The sequence below is a fragment of the Caretta caretta genome, chromosome 1 (assembly GCF_965140235.1).
Source record: "Caretta caretta isolate rCarCar2 chromosome 1, rCarCar1.hap1, whole genome shotgun sequence".
NCBI classification, from domain to species: domain Eukaryota; kingdom Metazoa; phylum Chordata; order Testudines; family Cheloniidae; genus Caretta; species Caretta caretta.
In genome coordinates, this window is record NC_134206.1 from 349,730,291 (window position 1) to 349,751,722 (window position 21,432).

At 44.5% G+C, this 21,432-nt stretch overlaps 1 protein-coding gene across 6 annotated transcripts in view; it reads right to left on the minus strand.

The window, feature by feature from the left end:
- AHCYL2 (adenosylhomocysteinase like 2) overlaps positions 1 to 21,432 on the minus strand; it is a 215,161-nt gene that overhangs the window by 22,718 nt on the left and 171,011 nt on the right. For all 6 annotated transcript variants that reach the window (XM_048836778.2, XM_048836779.2, XM_048836780.2 and 3 more), the window contains 5 exons: positions 14,269 to 14,412; positions 12,556 to 12,656; positions 10,772 to 10,874; positions 9,563 to 9,657; positions 1,939 to 2,045 (listed from right to left, as the gene is read on the minus strand). In XM_048836778.2, coding sequence (XP_048692735.2) covers positions 1,939 to 2,045; positions 9,563 to 9,657; positions 10,772 to 10,874; positions 12,556 to 12,656; positions 14,269 to 14,412 — 550 coding nt within the window. The remainder of the gene's footprint in view (positions 1 to 1,938; positions 2,046 to 9,562; positions 9,658 to 10,771; positions 10,875 to 12,555; positions 12,657 to 14,268; positions 14,413 to 21,432) is intronic.

Consider the following 21,432-nt stretch of genomic DNA (forward strand, 5'->3'; position numbering starts at 1 on the left):
TCATACACATTGTAAAGAGAGTGATCACTGTAGATAAGCTATTACCAGCAGGAGAGTGGGGTGGGGGGAGGTATTTTTTCATGCTTTGTGTGTATAAAAGATCTTCTACACTTTCCACAGTATGCTTCCGATGAAGTGAGCTGTAGCTCACGAAAGCTTATGCTCAAATAAATTGGTTAGTCTCTAAGGTGCCACAGACAGCACACTGACTGCAACGTAAGGCAAGTTACAATCATGCTGTAGTATGTGCTGTGTTGAACTTTTTTTACTGGCAATAGACAGAAATGCATCTCTCTATGGAAGTACTCAGCTATGATTAACTACTATGAGAGTGAAAACATAAACAAGATAACAAATCTAAATTCTAGACTACAAACAGGAAGAGAACCTGAAAGTATTCAATTGTTATGTGTAGGGCTTTGGTACGGAGCCCGGAGCTGGAGTGCGGAGCAGCTCCGGAGCAGTGGAGCTGCAGGTTTTTGCCTGGGGCTGGAGCGGAGCCAGAGCACAGCTCCAAAGCCCTGGTTATGTGTTCAAGAGTTGGCTGGTATCCTGCAAACCAGAATGTGAACTATCAGCTCTCTCACAAATATACACTGAGTACAATTATGCCTTCTCCAGAAGACTTTCTTCTTGCTCTCTACTGTTTACCACAACCTGGACAACACTTCTGTGCACAGACTGCCCAACTGTGTATTTCCTTCATTGCACTCTCTGACCCATCTACAAGCCTCAAGTGTTAGCTCCCAGATACAGTGATTTCCCATACCAAATGCTTCAAAAACTAAACGTGTCCATTTGGATGAAAAGTTTTGTGTTCCCTGTGTGCGTCCCATCAGCATCCTTAACTCAGACCTTAGCCACTGAAGCAAGAATGCAGGGAGTTACCCTTAACCTTACTTTGCTCTCTACACATCTGCCTTGCCCATACATCTCTGACTGCCACTGATAGAATACTGTCAAATCAGGTCCTTTTCTTCACCCTGCCTCTGCTGAAATCTTAATCAGGTTTCAGCCAGCACTTCCTATCTCCACAGTTTCAATTCCCTTTTTCACAGCATGCCTAGATCCCTATTCTAAACTTCAGCCAGTTTCGAGAGCTGCAGCCATATTATGCTCTCACTGCAAGAAAAAAAAAAAGACTGTTGCCCTCATCCTCTGCCACCTTTGCTAGCTTCCCATTCCTCCCTACTGTTCTGACTCACCTTCCCTACCTTGCAATCCATCGCCTCCTCCAACTGAAAACTGACTTGCTGATTTGCTCAAACCACACACTTGCTCAGACCTTCCTTCTGATTTTGTTAATCACTTCTCCCACTACTCCTCTGCTTCCATAGGCTGAGGTATGGGTGTCACGCATTTTTGCTGACTTGTCTGTCTGGAATTCTCCCCCTCCCTCAAGCTATGGAGTCATTTCCTCCTACAATCTCACTCCTTCCCGTGCACTTCAGTTTGAGATTGACTCTAAGCTTCTCACTTTTGCCAAAGCCAACTACACTTTCCCCTTGCACTGTAACACCAATCCTCACTCCTCTTCTCACCGTCCCTTCCTCTTCACATCCCTGGCAAGGCAGGCACGTATTACTCCCATGTTACAGATGGGAAAAAGAGGTTAGATGTTTTCTCAAGCTCACACAAGAGTCAATGGCAGAATCAGAATGAGAACTCAGAAGTTCCTACCTCCTAGTCTCAGGTTCAGATCATTAGACGTTTTCAAGTTTATTTTTAGATGGGGAGAGTAAATGTGACTTTTTATTTTTTAAGAGCTAATCCACACCAACAGGAAACTACTGCAAGGCTGTATTTGTAGGATCAAAGTTCAGGCAACAGGCTGAGATATGGTATGTCACAGCTTCTTGTGAGTGCTGAGTATGTGAGACACACACAGGATCCTTTTCCCAGAGGGCTATGTGCTTGCTGTGGATACAGCTCCATTACCTGTGGACCCCAGTCACACTCTCTTCTACTATCCCCTTGATCTTCTTAAACATGTTGGGGTATTTCTTGTAAATCCAGTGGGTCAGGTCCCCTCCATCATCCAAGATCTGTAATGAGAAAGTTGCACCAAGTCACTGTACTGAAAACCAGCGAGGCCATTGACCTCCTTCGTTAATAACACCACAGGTAAATTATTCACTGAATTCCAGCTTCTGAAGCAAGTCCACATCTTGGTATGATGTAGGCCATAGGGCCGTTGCAACACCCCAGACAAAGCCAAGACAAGGACTATTCAATGGAGCAATGACACTTTGGTTACATTTTTGTTTAATGAGGCTGGAGAGGGACTGCTCAGGCCCTCAGGATTTATCCTCAGATTAGGGACAGCGCAAACAGCAGCAGTGCAAGCTCCAGCAGGAGGGACCATCTCTGGAAGTGACAGGGAAATGTTTGTTGACCATAGCCCAGTCTCTGGCCTTTCTGCTCTGACTGTGAACAGTGAGGCCAACTAATGACAACTGTAATAATAATTTTATATTGGGAAACCCATTGTGTTTCACATAGGCCACTGAACAGTCTTTAGTCAGTAACTTTTGGTCACACCCTACCCAGGCTGGATTTGAATTTGGAACCTAGAAATACCAGGCTTCCTAGCAGCTCACCAATCCCCTGAACCATCCAGTCCCTCCTAATGAACCACTTTACCAAAGGAGATAAAAGCCACATTATAAAAGACATTCCTTATGGAATGTGCTCCTCATGGTGGAATGTTAATAGCCAAACTTATTGCTTTATTAAAACAATTAAAATGAGCAGATCTGCTTATGCTGGTTTGATGCTAAATACAAGTTAAGTGCTCTCTGAAAAATTAATGCCTTACTACGGACCATAATTCAGCCTAAAAATTAGAGACGGAAAAAGATCTCAAGCTTTCTAATCCAGTGAGCTATGGCTCCCTTGGGGACCCAGAAAGGGTTCACAGGGGAGTGTTTGGGAATTTGTTTTTAATTGATATGCCCATTTTTGTTTTTTTTTTCTAATTAAGAAACTAATAAAATAAGCTTAACAATCACCTGTTTTACCTATGGGTCTGCATCTTATTCTGCAGCTGCTGTGGTGCTGGCAGCCTCTCTCTGCCCTCCACTCCTACAGGGGGCTTCCAACAGGGAGACTTGCTGCTCTGGGACGCTTTCAGCAGGAAGTCTCCTGTCTGAAAGCCCCCTGCTGGAGAAGAGAGAGAAGGGATACAAAAACAGTGCTGCCTGCGGCACCAGCATCAGCCAACAGGGCAATGGGGCGGGGCAGAGGAAAAGACAGGTGCATTTTACTTTACAATGGGACAGTTTTTACTAAGTGCTAAGTCTACATGTTGCAAACATTGGGCTGAAGATGATGATGATTTTAATGCAGTTAAGCAGAAAAGGAAGAAAAGTAGACAATACGATGATAACTAGAGGATGTTTGGATTTTCATGTCTTGTGTCCAGGGCCAGTTGCCAGAACAAGCTAAGAAGAATCAATATTTTGCACTGCAGCTACATGAATCCACAGACACAGCAAACATGGCTCAGCTTCTGTGTCATGTGAGATTTATCAAAGCAGGTGCAATAGTGGAAGAACTTTTATTTAACAGGCCCATTCTTGTCATTAAAATCTTAGGCTGTGTCCAAACAAATCAAAAATCCATATTTTCAAATGATAGTTTTAAAAATACTGATAAGATTATATAATTAAATAAACTATGTAGTTGAATAAAGATGCAAAACTGTCTAGTGACCAACTTGAAACTAGTGTCTGAACTCTTGTAGCTTCCTGAGTTGGTGAAAAAAAAAAAAAAAATGGTATCTGGTACTGGGGAGCCACTCAATTTTAAAATATCTGTAGAGAAGCCACAGTACTGAAAAGTTTGGAAGCACAGTTCTAATGCACCCATGGCCGGTGTTATATAAACTCAACTTAAGGTAGCACATGAGAATGTAGTTACCAGGCAGTTACTAAGTACATGTAATCAACCATAAAGATGTAGCACAGGCTACAATAAACTAGGGTGAATGTCCAGATACTCCTTGACATTAGTTGATTTTATTTTTAAGGTTTTCTGCGGCATACAATAGCATCTGCAAGATGGATCAAGGCTTTTCAGACACAAATTTTATCTAACACAATGTGATTATAATCACTGTCTGCTGTCATGACCGGGACATGGGTGTGACCTTGTGGTCAAAGTAGGAGTCAGGCTGTGTCTGACTCCAGGGGATCAGAGTCAGAAATAGGCCAGAGGCGAAACAGAGTCAAGTGTCGGGAGGCAGGCAGGATCAGGTTACCAGGAGACCAGAAGAAGGAGACAAACTTGAGAGCAGAACCACAGATCAATAACCAAAGTCAGGTCAGTACAGGATTCCAGGAAGTGAAGCCAGGTGAGCAGGCAACACAAGGCACACAATCCAGAGCAACATGGATCCCAACTGCACGGACAACTTCCTGTTCCTGTGCTGGGTTAAAATAGGGGCTGTGGACCAATTGGGGCTCCCCCAGTGTTCTGCCAATCATCTCCCAGAACTGTGTCTGAGCTCAGCTCCCATTCTGACAACAGTTAGCAAGTCCCTGTGTGGCAGGCTAGACCCTGCTGGCACCAAAAAGCCCTAAAGACCAGGGTTCAAGACCCATGGTCCCTGATGTGTAGTGACTGGAGGGCCACAGAAAGGATTAGAAAAAGCCACCTAACAGAGATTCTCAAGTGGTAGATCCCTGTCTTTATGGTCCCCTTCCAAATACCCTGGCCCCAATCCCCACTACTTCCAATTACACTCTTTCAGCTAATCCTAACAAGTGCACAAAAAGGATGGAGAGCTCTGCAAGCAATTCTGGGCTTGTATGTTGGGGTGTCTAAGGGATCCAGTATGTTCCATTAGCTCACAGCACCCCTCTACTCTGTGTGCTGAGTGCTCACGTTACATACAGCATGCCAATCACTGTCATCTCTGCATCCCAACAGCCAGGCGATAAAGAGCACTGCAGCACACTGTTACCATAAAATTCTGCTTTGCTTGAGTCTCAAGATATGCAGCTGCACTCAGGTGTCTAGTCCCTTCTGTGATACTCCTGGGGCGAGTATACCTGGCTGGAATATAGAGCAATGACTGTCCTAAAGGATATTCAGGAAAAAGCCTTTTATTTCCAGGTTCATACTGCACAGGATTTCACAAGGTTTCCTCCCCGAACTGGGATCTAATTAAAAGGCTGGGGGGGTGGGGGGAGAATCACTACAGACAAAATTTGCACCTCCTTAACTCCTCCGCTCCCCTCAGCTAGCTCCAGGTAGGTAGCTGAAGTGACATCCCCAGCACAGCACATAATGAGTAACACTTCAGAGTAGGAGACAGCTGCCAAATCGCAGAAGGAACACAAAGCAGGTTTTAATGAACAACGGATGATGTGCTGAGGGCCTGAAAGCCTGGCTCCCCACGCCCCCTACTGGTTCTGAGGCGTGCCCAGCTATTTATTGGTGCTACTCTATACAGAATCAAATAATTGCTATACACTGCTTTGTTCTTTTTAACTCCATTCCAAACACAAAATTCACTCCCAGCTTTTACAGACACAGCACACAATGGAATATCAGAAGAGCACTTGGCAATCTCCATCTAAATTTTCCTTCTGTGATAACATGGCTTGCGGTGTGTGTATTGAACCAGAATGCTGCCATCATTAGTTGTTTATATAGTGATTTAGAAATGCAAAGTGCTGATTATTATTGGAGCCCATGCCCATAATCTCTCTCTCTCTCCTTTGACGATGAGCTCCTCAGTGCAGGGACCAACTGTTCCTTTCTGAATGTTTGGAAAGAGTAGCACATTGTCAGTGCTCCACAAAATATTACATAATAATAATAAACACCATCTCCTTTTCCTCTTCCAAGTGCTTTACAAGAAAACAAACTCCAGTGTGAACAGATATAATCTCCATTCTACATATGGGGAAACCGAGGCACTAAGAGGTTAAATGACTTGCCAAATCCACACAGGGTGGTGGCAATGCAGAGATCAGAACTAAGGAGTTCCTGACTCTCAGACCTGTGCTCAGATTACACCTTTCATTTAAAATCTAGAGATCTAATGGAATGAAGAAATTGACATGAGAGTGAAATATTAGAGATAAGACTCATTCTCCACTCTTGATTCCTTTCAAGCTACTTATATTTCACTTGGAGTACACACAACTACTGAATCTCTTGGTTTCATCAATCCTCATTTCATTGATAGGGCAGAGAGTCCTCTTGTGAATATGCATACACAGAGCAGAATTCTGGCTTTTAGCAAGTTTCTCCTTCCTAGGAGAGTATAAGGTAAGAGGACATGAAGGCTCGAGACTGGGTCTCTGGAATGCCTCCACGGATGGCCACCTTCAGACAGCAGAATGTACATAAATTACTCTAAAAGCAAGATCCACCTCATGCTCATTTTCCTGTAGTTTCCTCATACATCTTCTTTATTTTGTTTCATTAGAATCCTTCCTAGTTATCATGTTAGCAAATCAATCTTCACCTGCATGACCACGCCAGGGAGGAGTTTTTCATGCAAATCAACCTTTCTGAGCATTATCCCCATCTTGCCTTTCTGCTACTACTTGCAGTCAACGCCAGACTTTTTGTTAGACCGGAGTGTTCATATAGCTGCACTGTATCAATCCCCTCCTGATTTTAGTGCGCTCAGCGTGGCTCAGAGAACTCTGAGGGGCCAAAACATGGTAACAGAAACATCACTGCATCTTCACTCTTCACTCTCTTCAAAAGGGACATTTATATCCTCTGGCACAGACAATTGCTGGGTCCACTATCCCAGCAGAGATCTAATCCACCCCCTACGTAGAAATACCTTCTCCTTTGATTTGCATTTTATGCCTCCAACAATGCAAACCTGGAATCCTGTTAGTCTCTCATTGCAGCTGCTTGTCAGACTATAAGGTTCTTTTTAAAATAGTAATTCCCAAATCTCCCCCAGATCAATTTGCTGTACCCTATTTCCCCTTCACATGTCTGTCCCCAGATGACTTATTTCACTTTGGTTCATGCACAGAACAGAACTGGTGCACTCTTGACTGGAGATTGTGAACAGCAGTGTCCATGGGTCTATGCTGATACAGGGTAGCATCTCGTGCTCCCATGTGAGGACATATAAGAAGGTGCAGCTCCGCTGCGACTCCAATTCCTTTGCAATTGTGAAGCTGAAGACTGCCGCAGAAGGGAAGGAGGATGGGAGATGGAGCACCCACAGGGACAAAACATCTCGAAGAACTCAAGTTAATGTGCAGGTAAGTAACCTCTCCTCCTGCACAACATCTGCCCCTAAAGGTGCTCCACCGTAGGAGACTCCCAAGCAGTATGTGAACATGGAGGTGGGTGCTGAGGAGAAATCCAAGACAGTTTGGAGGATGACATCACCAAAGGTAATGTCAGCCCTGGAAGCAGGTAAGATTATGTAGTGCTTGGCATAAGTGTGAATGAAAGGCCATGTTGCAGTCCCATTATGGGATGCGAGGTCTCCCGAGACTCAGCACTATAAGGTGACCTATCACTGTTTCTAGAGTTTGGTGGATGAGAGGGACTTCATCCTTTCAGAGGTCTTGATCTCTGGAACTACCTCTAAGGCTCTGGAAGCCACCGGAGCAGCCTGAGAGACTGAGGGGGGAGGAGAAGAGACGGTGGGGGAGGAGGAAGCAGACCCCATCGGAGCTAGGGAGTGTTCTACTAAGAGAAGCTTCAACCTAGCCTCTCTATCTTTACAAGACCTGCCTTTGAACCCCAGGCAGATTTACGCTTTGACAGGATGTGTCTTGGAGACAACTAGAATGCCTGTCACTGTGGGGAAATGGCGGGTCTGGCAGGACTTGAACTGTGGGGTTTTAGGCGTAACACAGGGAAATGCCGAAAGCACTAATGCAAGAAGTTTGTAGGAGGGGACCCCCACCCCTTCATGAACAAGCTGTGCTAAAACTGAGAAAAAATTAACCAGAAAATAATAACTAACTAAATAAAATAAAATAAAAATAAAATAAAATAAAATTTTATTTTTATAAAATAAAATAAGGCAAGCGGGAAGGTGTAAACAGCGGACACCACAACAGTGCTGTTTCAAGCTGCAGGCGGTTGAGAAGGAGCTGGAGTGGCGGGAACTGGGTCTGTACCTCCCTCTATGCTCTCACATGGGAGCACAAAGCTCTGCTTTGCTCGAGTGCAGTAACAGCTATTTACAATTTCCAGTCACGAGTGCATGGGCCCATGCATATCCTATGGTGGAACACCCACAGGGGATATACTTGAAGAAGAATGCTCTGTTGTGTGGACCACATGAAAGAGCTCTGCAGATCCACAATGCCATCCTCACAAAGAGGAATTCTGAGAAGACATCAGACATCCAAACACATTGCACAGAACCAAGAAGCTGAGTCAAACTATCGTAGGACAAATGTGCAGGTGCAGGAAGGGTTTTGATTTCTTGGACACCAACTCAGTGATTGCTGTCACTACTGATGGAAGCTTATTCCCCAACATAAGCCATTTATCATTTCTTTAATTGAATTTTCCATATGCAGATTTATGGCTGAGGGGATGGATTATCTGACTATTCCCCAAACCTTCTAAAGGGGATGGAGAAAATAAAGTGAACACAGGTGTACTTAAAGAAAGAAAACTCTAACACATCCCAAATAATTCAATATGAGCAAACTTAAGCGATACAGATACATCACAAAATCTACCATCCATTAGATTGTGAGCTCCAGAGCCAAGGACCAGTCTCAAATGTTGTAGGAATAAAACATCTGAGAACTGAAAACTATTCCACTTGCCAAGTTCAGGGTTCTGGGATTGCCCTACGCGCAAAGATATCACAAGCCATTAAAGCAAGAAGCTATGCTTCTTACTGTTTTGCAATCTGATACAATGAGCCCAGGCTAGTTGTCAAGGTCTCTGGAGTCCTAACCCTGGCTCTGAAATGGAGGCCTTGTCTAAATGGGAAAGTTGCCCTGGTATAACCTAAGGTGTGAATTTAAGATGATCTAGTTGAACTGGTGCAAACTGCTGTGTGGATGCTTATTTTGCTTTGAGTGGTTTTTTGCAGTTTAGCTTAACTCGATTGGGAACAAGTTTAAAAGTTATACTGAAATAAACTGCTCAAATGGAAATAAGAGCACTTATACAGGACTTCACACCAGTTTAACTACATCGGTTTAAAAACTGACTTAAGTAAAACTGGTGCAACCTTCCTGTATAGACAAAAACTGGACTGGCTCCATGTAAGGTCTCTTGCAAGTGTGTCAACCACCTCCTCCAATTCCCTACTTGTAAGACAGTGATAAGTTAATTCCCTATATTGTGAGGATCAGTTCATAATTCTAATGCACTTTGAAGATAAGTGCTATGTAGGTGGCAAGTAGTATGATTAGCTTTTGATGAAGAAACACAGAACTCTACATTCAAGGTTTAATAGGGAACATTTTAATAATTCCAAACCTTCTGTGGACCCTACCCCACCCTTCATCTCTCTAGACTATAGCTGAGACATCAGTCTTAATAACTTGTATTACATGTGCCAGATGTTTTAGTTCCTACCATATTTTAGACCCACCATATTAGGCTGCCATCCTTCGACGTTGACACAGCGATCGATACACCACCAGAAGTCATCTTCAGACTCTCCCTTCCAGGCAAAGACAGGGAACCCTGACAGAGACAGGAAGAAAGTTCCATACTAATGCAACCTATGAAAGTGTCACTTGAGTGGTCCCCTAGCCTGGCAAAGGTGGAATGGTCAAGGTGATGCACTGCTTTCTGTCACCCTGAGAGTGCCCATATTGACAGAATCTCGCTGGAAGGAGCGCTTGCTCTAGCGGAGGTCTGGTTCTTGCCTCTTTTAGTTGCGGAGGTGCTGACATGGTACCATGGGCAGCAGACAGGAATGAGCCTTACTGGAGAGTGACTGTCTTGAAAGGGCTTTTCAAAAAGTCATAAAAGCTAAGCGTTCGGACCCTTCCTTTTCATTGTTGTTCTAGCCAGTCTTCAAATATACCATCTTGAGGGGGAGGACCCAATTCTTAATTCCTAACTATAGTACAGAAAGCCATTTGCAGGGACAGTAATATTTACAGCATGTGCAATAGTTATTTACATATCAAAAGGCTGTCCGGGTAGCTTTCTTATACAGACTGCAGAGGGGGCTAGCAATAGATGATATCAACTGTTAAGTACATTTACACTCCAGAGAAGCAAAATTTCTGGTTGTGATTTTCAAAGCAGAGCAGGGGATTGAAATGCATGAAAATTACTAGAAGATATGTAGTTCAATCCCCTGCACTGCTTTGAAAATCTTAACCTCTAACGCTAAACAAGCCACATGTCTTGCCAAGGCTGCTTAGGCCAAAGTTTGATTTCCAGTTTCATTCCTTACGCCTCAAATCCACAGGATTTTCTCTGCTTCTGAGAAGCAATATATTTGATTAAATCAGTATGAATGGCTAATACTCACCAGCAACCCTGCAAGAACAAAGCAGGGTGAATAGTCCAGCTTTCTAAGTAATGCTAATCAATAAATGAACATATGCAACCTTGCCTCATAACTTACCAGCCTACACACCTGTGTGAACATACAAGATGGAAGGGAGATGAATGTCGAAACATTGGAAAGATTTCAAGCTTCTAAAGGTTTATTTTACAGTGAAGGGAAAACTATTTGAAAAAGAACATAGTACACTAGAGCAGTGTCCTCTTTTACAGTATTAATATTTAAAGGCTGAAAGGAATCTCTCTAAAGCACGCTGAAGAAGGGAAAATCCCTTACCACTTTCAGCCAGGGCAGCAGCCACTTCATTGAGAGTAGAATAGATGTTGCAGGCAGCCCATCGGCATTGAGCACCCAAGGCACCAAGAGTCTCCATTAGCACCTGGATCAAAGAAAACAAGAACAGCCGTACTGGGTCAGACCAATAGTCCATCTAGCCCAGTATCCTGTCTCCTGACAGCGGCCAACGCCAGATACTTCAAAGGAAATGAACAGAACTGGGCAATTACCATGTGATCCGTCCCCTGTCATCCAGTCCCAGCCTCAGAAGGTAATGAGTGATGTTGTTTTCACATGAATTGCACTGAATTAGGAGGCCTTTGTGCAAATATACTTTTACATGAAGCCAGATATCAAGCTCTGTAATTACTGTGAAACAGATTTAAATGGGCTCACTGTAGTTTCTTTAAACATCGAGATTTATATGAAGCCAGATATCAAGCTCCGTAATTACTGTGAAACAGATTTAAATGGGCTCACTGTAGTTTCTTTAAACATCGAGAGCTTGTCTACACGGTGCATTAGTCCTCCTCAGAGGAGTGTAAATTCCAGTGCTCACTATTGTGTTGTGCTAACTGGCTCACTTAATCCCTTGCTGGCATGCACTAAGAGCCCCCTCGTGTGCACTACTGAACTTTAGTGCATGCCAGCAGTGGCCACCTGGGCCAGTTAGTGCACAGCATGCCAGTGCACCCTGGCATTTAGTGCGGGCTAATGCAGCGCTGTGTAGACAAGCCCTGACAGAGCAGTCAGTGCTATATGAAACAGAGACAGACAGACTGTGCATCAGAGATCCTATCATTTAAAACAAATGAATACAAAAATAAAATAGTAATTCCAATGCGCCTAGTCCATTTCATCCAGATATAGCAAAGCCCCAAATCCCAATCCCCTGCTCTAGTCATTAGAGCTCATTCCCTTCTAGTGCTCGGAAAATTCAAAAATCCAAGAGTCCTGAATCACACAGTACCTTCACCTTTACCTTCACAATCACTAGATCCCACTTCCCTCTTGTTTTATTCTAAGATTTGTGGGGGGTTTTCTTAATCATCATTACTCACAGCTATGACTCACAGACACACACATGCACTGCTCACATCTTAAAAGATGAGATACAGATAGACACACATCCTTATTAAATAGACCTTTACAGAAGTCAGCAAGTCTCCTTTTTAAAAAGCGATTTTGGTGAAATGTGCTGGATTAACATCTCTGGAGACTGAAGTCCTCTTTGTCCCCAAGAGCAGCTGCAGCACAGACAAAGAGAGTGCAAGATTCCCTGACACTGCCCTGCCAATGTGCTCCTGCCCCGGAAGGACAGAGAACAGGTTTCAGTCTTCGTGGCCTATCCATTCTTTGGCCTCCCTGCTGAGACTGCCAACAAGGGTATGAATTAGTGCCAATTGCGTTGGTGTTTTTTGGGCTGTGGACTGCCATTGTTTGGGAACTGGACTGAGACCCACTAACCTGTCTCACACCGGTCACTGAACAGCCAACAGTAAGTAGCATTACAGTCATTACCGTCCTGGGCCAGGCTCAGACAGGGGACCTATCAGTCACTGGCAGCATATCCCTTCAGCTATCCCAAGTCATCCAATCTCTGGGAAATCTATTTTTCTCCAAACATGGCATTATGTAACGATGCCTATTTCAGGGAGACTATTTCCTAGGAGCACATGCTTTGTATACCAATGGAGTCACCCTACAGTGGAATTTAAAGAGGCTTCTTGCTGAAATGCCCACTGCAAAGGGAAAAGAACTAAATAAATAAAACAGGGCCTTACGGCAGTCTGTGCAGTTATGTGCGTGCAGCCCACAATCTTGGCCCCAGCCAATGGCTTCTCTCCCTGAGCACGCTTTCTTAAAGCCATAAGTGCAGGCATCTCTGGAAGGAAAGAAAAATTCATCATTAAAAAGCAAAGAAGAGTCATCACAAAGAAGCAGACATCCAGCGCCGCTGCCCTACCTTGCCTTAGCATTTAAGATCTATGGTAATAAATCTGTGCAGTACTGCCAACCCCAAACCCTCAAAAGCCTGGAGTCAGGCCCCCCAAATCATGACATTGGCTTAAAAATATTAAGATTTTTAAAAAAATAATTTGTTTTAGATTCTTTTTACTTGCCTTCTGTTGTTTAAGTGTTTAGGGTGCAGCCTAGTCATGGTTTCAAGCTTTTCTCTGCAGCCAGAACAGCTAGAAACGTACTGCACCCTCCCCAATGGAAGCTGAAATTTTCACATAATCACTTGTCTAAATGAGTTGGGGCTTGAAGAAAATCAAATATCACGAGACTCATGGTAAAATCCAATAGTTGGCACTACTACTGTTATGGCTGTGTAAGAATTTCAGTCCCTGTCTAGAGAGCTGAGACTTGGATAAGCCCACTCTTTTTGTGACTACTCTCATCCTTGTGAACAATCTAGTAATTGGATTTGGTCCCCTTTCACAAGTTGTCTGAACTAATCAGCATTTTTACAACTTTGCCTATTATTTGTGAAGTATTTGATAACCATTGTCTTCTGTTTGTAATAATGGGTCTTTAAAAATTCAATAATTTCTCTATTGTGGGTCACTGAGATCACAGGATATGTTTTTTCTGTTCTATGATAGGCTAACCTAACTGTTATTAGCAGGAACAGTGCCAGAAGAAATCAGTGGGACACTGAACCTCCCAAGGAAAGGATGGGGAGCACTTTAAGAAGATGCACAGAGAGGAGATAAGGTAGCCTAAGAAATTTTAGGACACAAATATTTCCCTATTTTGTGTTAGCTACTGGAGCCTCTTGCCTTTTACACCTGGTTGGAAGTGTATCACGTAGCTCTGTTGTAATAGGGCAAAGAGAAGTTTCAGGTCATCTACTTGAACCCTTAAGTATAAAATGTTATGAGTAGAGCTGGTCAAAAAATGGACTTATTCTCTGCTCTATGGAAAATTTCAACAAATATGAAAAAATAGTTTGTCAAAATTTTCCCATGGAAAAATTAGACTTTTCAGGGAAAAAATATTTTGTCCAAAAACTGAAATATTTAATTCAGAAACATTTCTGTGGTGTCACATGCTCTTATTCTCTGGGGTTCCTGGTCAGACTCCATTTCCCCATCATGCACCATGGTCTCCCTTTATGATGAGGAGAGGTAGTTGCATCAAGGGTGTATTGTGAGAGGTATAGTCTGGCTGGGGAAGCTGGCCCATAGTGGAGGATAAAGACATGAGGAAACACAATTGCATCTCCCATGAGGCACCAAGATGGAAAATCCAAACTGAAATATTTCTGTTTTTCACTGAAATATTTTGTGTTTAGAACATTTTTTCTTTTTGACGAAAGGGAAAGGTTCCTTTAGTCAAAAACCCAATTTGCTGCTGAAAAACAGTTTCAATAAGCCCTTGCTATAAGCTCTGCAGGATGGGAAAGTATGAGGTACTCCGGATTTGAAGCTGTTCAGGTGAGAAGTCCAGAACACAACAGCATCAAACTTGAGGAGCCTGCCTCCTTTTACCTTGTTCAGCAATTTCAATCTCTCGGCGCCCAAACTCTGCCTGCTTTATGTTTTTCACACAGAAATCGCTGCTGCCTTTGGAGTTCTTCTGTTGCTTGTCCCTAGGGGAAGTCTCATCATCAGAGCTGTCGGTATATGAGGCAGCTGGAGAATGAGAGAATGAGGACACATCAAGCAGAATAAAATATCCCCGACCCCACCAACAAGCAAAAGAAGGGAATTTGTGGTGTGGAAGAAGTCAGACAATCTGCAATGGAAAGGGGGACACAGGTTCAAGTTACAGTAAATGTCCAAATACCTGGTCACTTGAGGGTAAAAATACTTCGCAATTATGCATCGCTCACAGACATGCCCTACAATTTGTGTTCTTTCCAGTTTTGAGTTGATCAGCTAAATAGCCCAGATGCGTTTCTCTTGGGCAACAAGAGCATCTTTCTTTCAACTGAGACCTCCCCTTCTGCTTCTACTGTCCACAACCTCAGGATCAATCTTCACCCGGAATTGCGCCCCCCTCCCCCCCCAGCCCCAGACCACAATTCCCATCACTACTTCAGCAACAGCTTCTCCTTGACTGTGCCAGTCTCTATTCATGTCTTCATCTCCTCTCACCTTGTCTACTGCAACTCTTGTCTATGGCCTCTCCAAGTTCCATCTCTCTACATTCTCCACCCACTTAGTCACTGGCCCCTCAGACTGCCTACAAGCCTGCCTATTATGTAGAGAGCTGTACACTAGGAACTGGACACAGACCCGATCTTATTACACGTTAGTCACCAAATAGTAGTTTGATAGTAAAAGCGCCGAGTCATGACTCATTTAAGGTGCCTACGTACAGTCCCTGGACTCACTTAGTTTGTAAGGCCTGGTCTACACTATGAAGTTAGGTCGATATAAATTTCCTTGTGTTGACCTATTTATGCCGGTATCTACACTCAAATTAATCTCCCTCCAACATAAGCACCCGATTACAGTGACACAGTAAAACCACCTCCCCAAATGCCATTGAGCAATGGTCAATCTACTGAGATCGACAGAGTGTGAGTGCAAACATTGTGTGACCTGTATCAACCCTAACAGTTCTCCATGTCACATTCCCTGCAACAGTGATTGTTTTGGTCTCAATTGTGAACTGCATTGCTCAGGGTCATGCAGACCAAAAGCAAACCCCCGTCCCCCAAAAACCAGCCTGCATATTTTTGAAATGCCTTTTCCTGATTCCCTACCGTGGCAAGCACACCTAACAGCTCTCTCGTTGTGTGCAACGGCCCAATTGACCATGCCGGCTCCACACACACTAGATGCACTTCTGCCTGGATAGACAGGAAGTACTGGATCTCCTGGGCCTGTGGTGAGAAGATGCTGTGCAAACACAGCTACGGACCAGCCACAGAAACAGATATCTACAAAAAGATTGCACCGGAGATGCAGGCAAAGGGTACAACAGGGATCAGCAGCAATGACAGATGAAAGCAAAGGAACTGTGCCAGCATACCACAAGGCCAGGGAGACCAACAATCATTCTGGTGTTGAGCTGCAGACCGGCCACTTTTGCAACAAGCTGCATGCCATATTTGGTGAAGACCCCATCAGCACCCCACAAACCATTGTGGATACCTTGGAAGAGCCCAAGTCAGAGACTCCTGCTGTGAAGAGTGAGAAGGAGGAAGAGGGGAGAGAATTCCCCACAATCTAGCCAGTCCAGCCTGCCGAGCCTGGACAAACCTGATGAAGGGGAAGGGACCTCTGTGTGCAGGCATTTTCCCTTACAGTGCTTAAATTTAAAGATGGCACCTGGTCCATCACCAAGTTGACATGACAAAGATACCAACTTGTCATTGCTTTACTCGCACAAGAAGAGGTAGCAGACCAACCAACGGAGGCAGAGTTGGTATCTGCTGTTCATTCCTCTGTAGGGTTAGGCATGGGGAGATGGAGGAGGGCCATATGGAGTGTTTTGTTTATGTACACAGGAATGTCCCTTGTATCCTGAGAGATCTGAAAGAAAACTTTCATGGAGGTACTCTGCAATTCTTTCCCAAAGGCTTCTTGGGATGGCTGCCTTATTTCTTCCTCTGTGGTAGGGCACTTTCCCATGCTACGCCACAATGAGTTTGGCTAGCACCACTGCAGTCAACAAGCCAGTGGCATATAGGCCCCAAGAGGGTGTGGGGGGGGAGCGAAAGCGAGCTCCTGGACGCCATTAACAGGTTAGCTTACTGTGCCTTTGTTACTCTCGAGAGTGAGATACCAGCTAAAATCACCACTGCTTGTGGAAAATAGTGCCAATATTCAGTTCCCCTGCCCTATACGCATATCCACGGAATAGGGACCAACATTGTATTGTTTCGTACAACTGGATTTCCATTCTTCCACCTTGCCCTGGGCGGGCAACACTCACCCTGGCTGGGACAGAGTGGTGCTGTGCAGAGTCACTCCAAAACTGAAGCGTCAATAGGCGTGCCTTATTAAACACTTTTATGAGAATAACGGAAGGGAGTTTTGAAACATATCTTTTCCTTTTGACTGGAAATCCAATGACACACCTGCCTGTTTTTATCAGCAGCTGCTGCCGTTGCAGCCTTGAGAGGTGCTCCCTCCACAGCCATTGCATGCCGGACCCTGATGAGGAGGAGAAGGAAAAGGACTAGGAAGGACATGTTCAGTGAGATGCTACAAGCCAGTGCTGCCTCAGATCATGATCAAAGGGTCTGAAAGGCCAACATGGCAAAGGGCATGGAGAAGGACGGAGCTGACAGGACAAAGGCCCAGGAATCCCAGCAGGAAAAGGAGAAGGAGATGCACCAGGACACAATGGGGCTTCTCAGGTAGCAAACCGAAATGGTGCAGACCCTGGCTGATCTACAGAAATCCCACCCTTTGCAGTCCTTAGAGAACTACATGGTAAGCAGCTCACTACATCTCCCAGCATGCCATGTGGCATCATGGGCTATGTCCTTATCCCTACCATTCCACACTGGGGGACAGCAAGGAAAACCACAGCTTCACATACACCAACCTTGGTTCTCACAGATCAGTGTATGTGTAAACCATAATGGACTACCGTTGTCCACTGAAACGGATAGAAATGTTTGCTGCCTTTCCAATATTAAAGTTTTCTTCTATTCATTCATGTTACAAGTTTGGGTTGCATGGCCTGGTGGTGTTTGCACACTGGTTTTATTGCACTGTTTTTGCTACTCCATAAATTTATATTTTTTGAAAATAAAATTATCTTTATTAGTGCACAATACATATTGCAGAATGCATAGCAGTACTCAAAGCACCCAGTACTTGTAAATGTACATCACCACAGACCTAGGTCCAAGAAAACACCGGCTCATATTTATAAAAATACAGCAAACACTGCATAAATAGGTTCAGTAAAACACACAATCATAGTTATTAATGTACAGGAAGGACTACACAACTCCTAAAAGCATCCAAACCTTCAGGCCCAGAAAACACTCCAGCACAGAACACTGTTGTGGCTGACCATTTAAGTGCTCTTTCAAAGCCTCCCTCAACCACACAGCTCCATGCTGAGCTCTTGCAATGGCCCTGTTAAACTCACCAGACAGCTGTTCCACCTCCACCCTGCAGCAGCTTTTGCTCACAGACACTATGCAATACACAATAGGTAGCTATAACTATTGGGATATTTTTCTCACTGAGATCCAATCTAGTGAGTAAACACTGCCAGGGTCCCTTCAATCTACTAAAAGCACTTTCAACTGCCATTCTGCACCTGCCAGTAGTTGAATCTTTCTTAACAACCCTGTGTTCTTAAAGATGCAAGGGTCATGCACCTTCCCTAACCGGCCTGCGCTGATATCAAGGAAGTGTCCCTGGTGGTCCACCAACACTTGTACAACCACAGAAAAGTAGCCCTTTCTGTTGATGTACTCATTGCAAGGTGGGCTGGTGACAAAACAGAGATGTGTGTGCTATCACCCCACCACAGTTCAGGAACCCCATTGCTGCAAATCCATCCACTTTGGCAATGTGCAGGACAAGACCCCTGGTCCTGCGTGCAGGAGACAATTAATGGCCCTACACACTTGCATGACAATGGCCCCCACTTTGGATTTTCCACCTTCAAAATCATTTCCCACTGACCAGTAGCAATCCGGAGTTGCAAGCTTCCAGAGTGTGATCACCACTCACTTCTCCACTGTCAATGCAGCTCTCATTCTGGTGTCCTTGCACTGGAGGGCTGGGCCAAGCTCATTACAAAGATCTAGGAATGGAGTCTTTAGCATCCAAAAGTCCTGCAGCCACTGCTCATTGTTCCAAACCTGCTTTAGGATGCGATCCCACCAGTCAGTGCTTATTTCTCAGGCCCAGAAGTGGCACTCCACCATCGCAACTGCTCCATGAATGCCACCAACAACCTTGAATGTTTTTCATTATGTCCCTTAGCAAACGGCCTTTGAAGAAATTGTCATGAACCCTGTTGTTGTGGTACTTCCTGGAGGTCTACAAATACAGGAGAATTGTGTCCCATATTTGCAATGTTCATGAGAGCAGTGCAGAGCTCTGCAGGCTCCATGCTTCTATCAGAGATGACTGACATGAAAAGCGCCATGCATGTTTGTGGGATTTTAAATGAAAGGCACGAAAATTATGAAATATAGATGGCATTACGGGACGGAGAAAGTTGCAGGCTGGAAATTTGACCCTTAGCTTTCAGAAATTCCTTTGCAACTCATTTCTACCTCCCATATTGTGAAAATTTCCCAAAAGGCATTGCACTGCACACTGGGATACCTACCCATAGTGCACCACACTTTGTATTGACACAAGCACTCCTGGTGAGCACATAAGCAGCCAAGTACGCACACGCATGAGCAATATATTATCTTCAGTGATTGTACACTGATGTTACCTGCTTCAACCAAAGTTTGTGGTGTAGACATGGGAATGTGTTATTTGGAAGATAAATCCTCCTTAAGGAGATTTAAGACGGGAACAAAGGGCAGGAAGGTGATTGGATGTACAAGGGTTTTAAAGTAACTATGTTCAAAAGAGCAGGCATTTAAAAATGTCATACTCTCACTCTGCATCTCTGCTCCCCGTGTGTCAGTCTCAGCCGCTCACTTTACAGACATGAACAAGTATTTGCTTCCTTTAGCTCTGCACAGCCCTTATAGCTATTGGAGAGCAAGCTTGAGTCTGTTTTGCCTCACGCATCAACAGAACTGTCCGCTCATTGGTGAGCCTTTGTCTAAGCACGGTAAGAGGCAGAAAGCCCCAGCTAGATTTTCAGATGCCAGGGGAATCTGTGAAGCTGACAGTTATTAAAATCACATTTTGTCTCACAGCAAGAACACATGATTTCAGTGTTACTGAAAGAGAACCACTGCATCAGTACAGGATCCCACGATCCCATTAGCAAAATCTCCAAGGACTGGTAAGAGTCAGGGAGAAGTATTTCACCTTTCTATTTAATTATAAATACAAAACACTCAGTGACAAAAGTGTCACATGTTTCTTCTTTGCATTGTTTATACATTTTCTTTACTTGTTTTTCATTTTCTCTCCCTCACCCCAGTTCTATTTTTTCCTTTGCATCCAAACAATTTTCCTCTTCTGAAGTTGTTGATTCGCCTTCAAGTATTATCAGTGCAGCCCTCCCCCACCCACCTCTAGAGGTGCACCTGTATTCTCCACAGAAGCTCAGAACCCTATGGAAAACTCAGCCGGGTGGAGTCAGATGCCTGACTCTGCCTGGAGCTCTGGAATACTTCATGAGAGGCTAGTAATGAGGCATGGCCCCTTAAAGTGCGCTCAGCTCCTTCCAGCTATTGAAGCAGCATGTTGGAACTCCCTCTCCTCTTTCCATAGCTCAATGAATATTGCTATGCTACTTATACTGTATAAGAAATAAGTATTATTATATAGAGTGACCCTCTTGTGTTTCTGGCACTCAGAGGCACTCTTTATGATGCACAGGGCAAGGATCATAGACTGGAGTGTTGCCAGTGTTGTTCAGTCTATACAGGCCTTATGTCTCAGGCATGAAGAGACCATGAGTCTTGCCTCAGGTTAATCCTGATGGATAAAGCACTGAGGGCTTCAGGGATGAATATGGAGTCAGAATTGGTATCTGGTCCTTCCTGCCATTCCTGAATGCAGGAGAAGACAAAAATCCAGTGCCAAGGAATGCTCAGTGCTGACAAGGTCTGGACACTCAGGTGGGCTGCATGGTACCCCAGGTTTCTGAGGGCCAAGAGACAGAGGAAGAAAGATGACGCACGTCTTTCCCCTCATTCTCACTCTCAGAGGTCTAACGGGGATAGAAGGGGATCACTGGTGCAAGAGGTGATGGAGATCAGAAACATCCGGTGCCTAAGAGATTCAGTTCCCCAGTGCCGAGGAACAAATCTTTGTCCCCAGTGACAGAATTCAAGACAGTGTGGAAATCATCATGGCTGAGGCCAATGACACACAAACCTTTGGGCGGGTAGCTAATATTTTGAGCCCAGTTCCTTGTTTGGCATCTAAGAGATTTATTGAGGACAACCCAGCTGGATCATCCCATCAAGGACAGATTTCTTTGATGACTCAGTAGGAGTCCCCCCACCCCATCCCAATTACTAAGGCAAAACATGGGGTTCCACTAGCATCGAAGACTAAGATCTCTGATCCCTCAGAGCTGACCTTGCTGTCATATGAGGTGAAGTCTGAAAGCTGTGCCAAGAGCTCTCTGTTTCCCAAGCCTTACCCCGAATTCTTCTTGATTCCAACCTCGATGACAATTGTCTAAATACCTGGGTCGGTTCATCATAATTATCTGAGGGGACCCTTTGTATCATCTTATCGTTATGGAACGAGTTCCCTTGCAGGATGCCAGGCTCCTTGAGCCCCTCAGCCCTAGGATCAACCGTCAAAGCAACATTCAGGGACCGGAAACCAAATGGAAGCCATCACCAACACATTCCATTCCAAAGACAAAGCATCTGGAACCTAGAACGATGGAACCTCCCCGCCTCATCATAGCTAATACAGAGTTCTCTGCTGGTAAGAATGTCTTGGAGGGTATGTCTACACTGCAATAAAAGACCTGCAGCAAGGCCATAATTGGCCTGGGCTCACAGGGCTCGGGGCTAAAAATTGCAGTGTAGATGCTCCGGCTCAGACTGGAGCCTAGCCTCTGAGACCCCG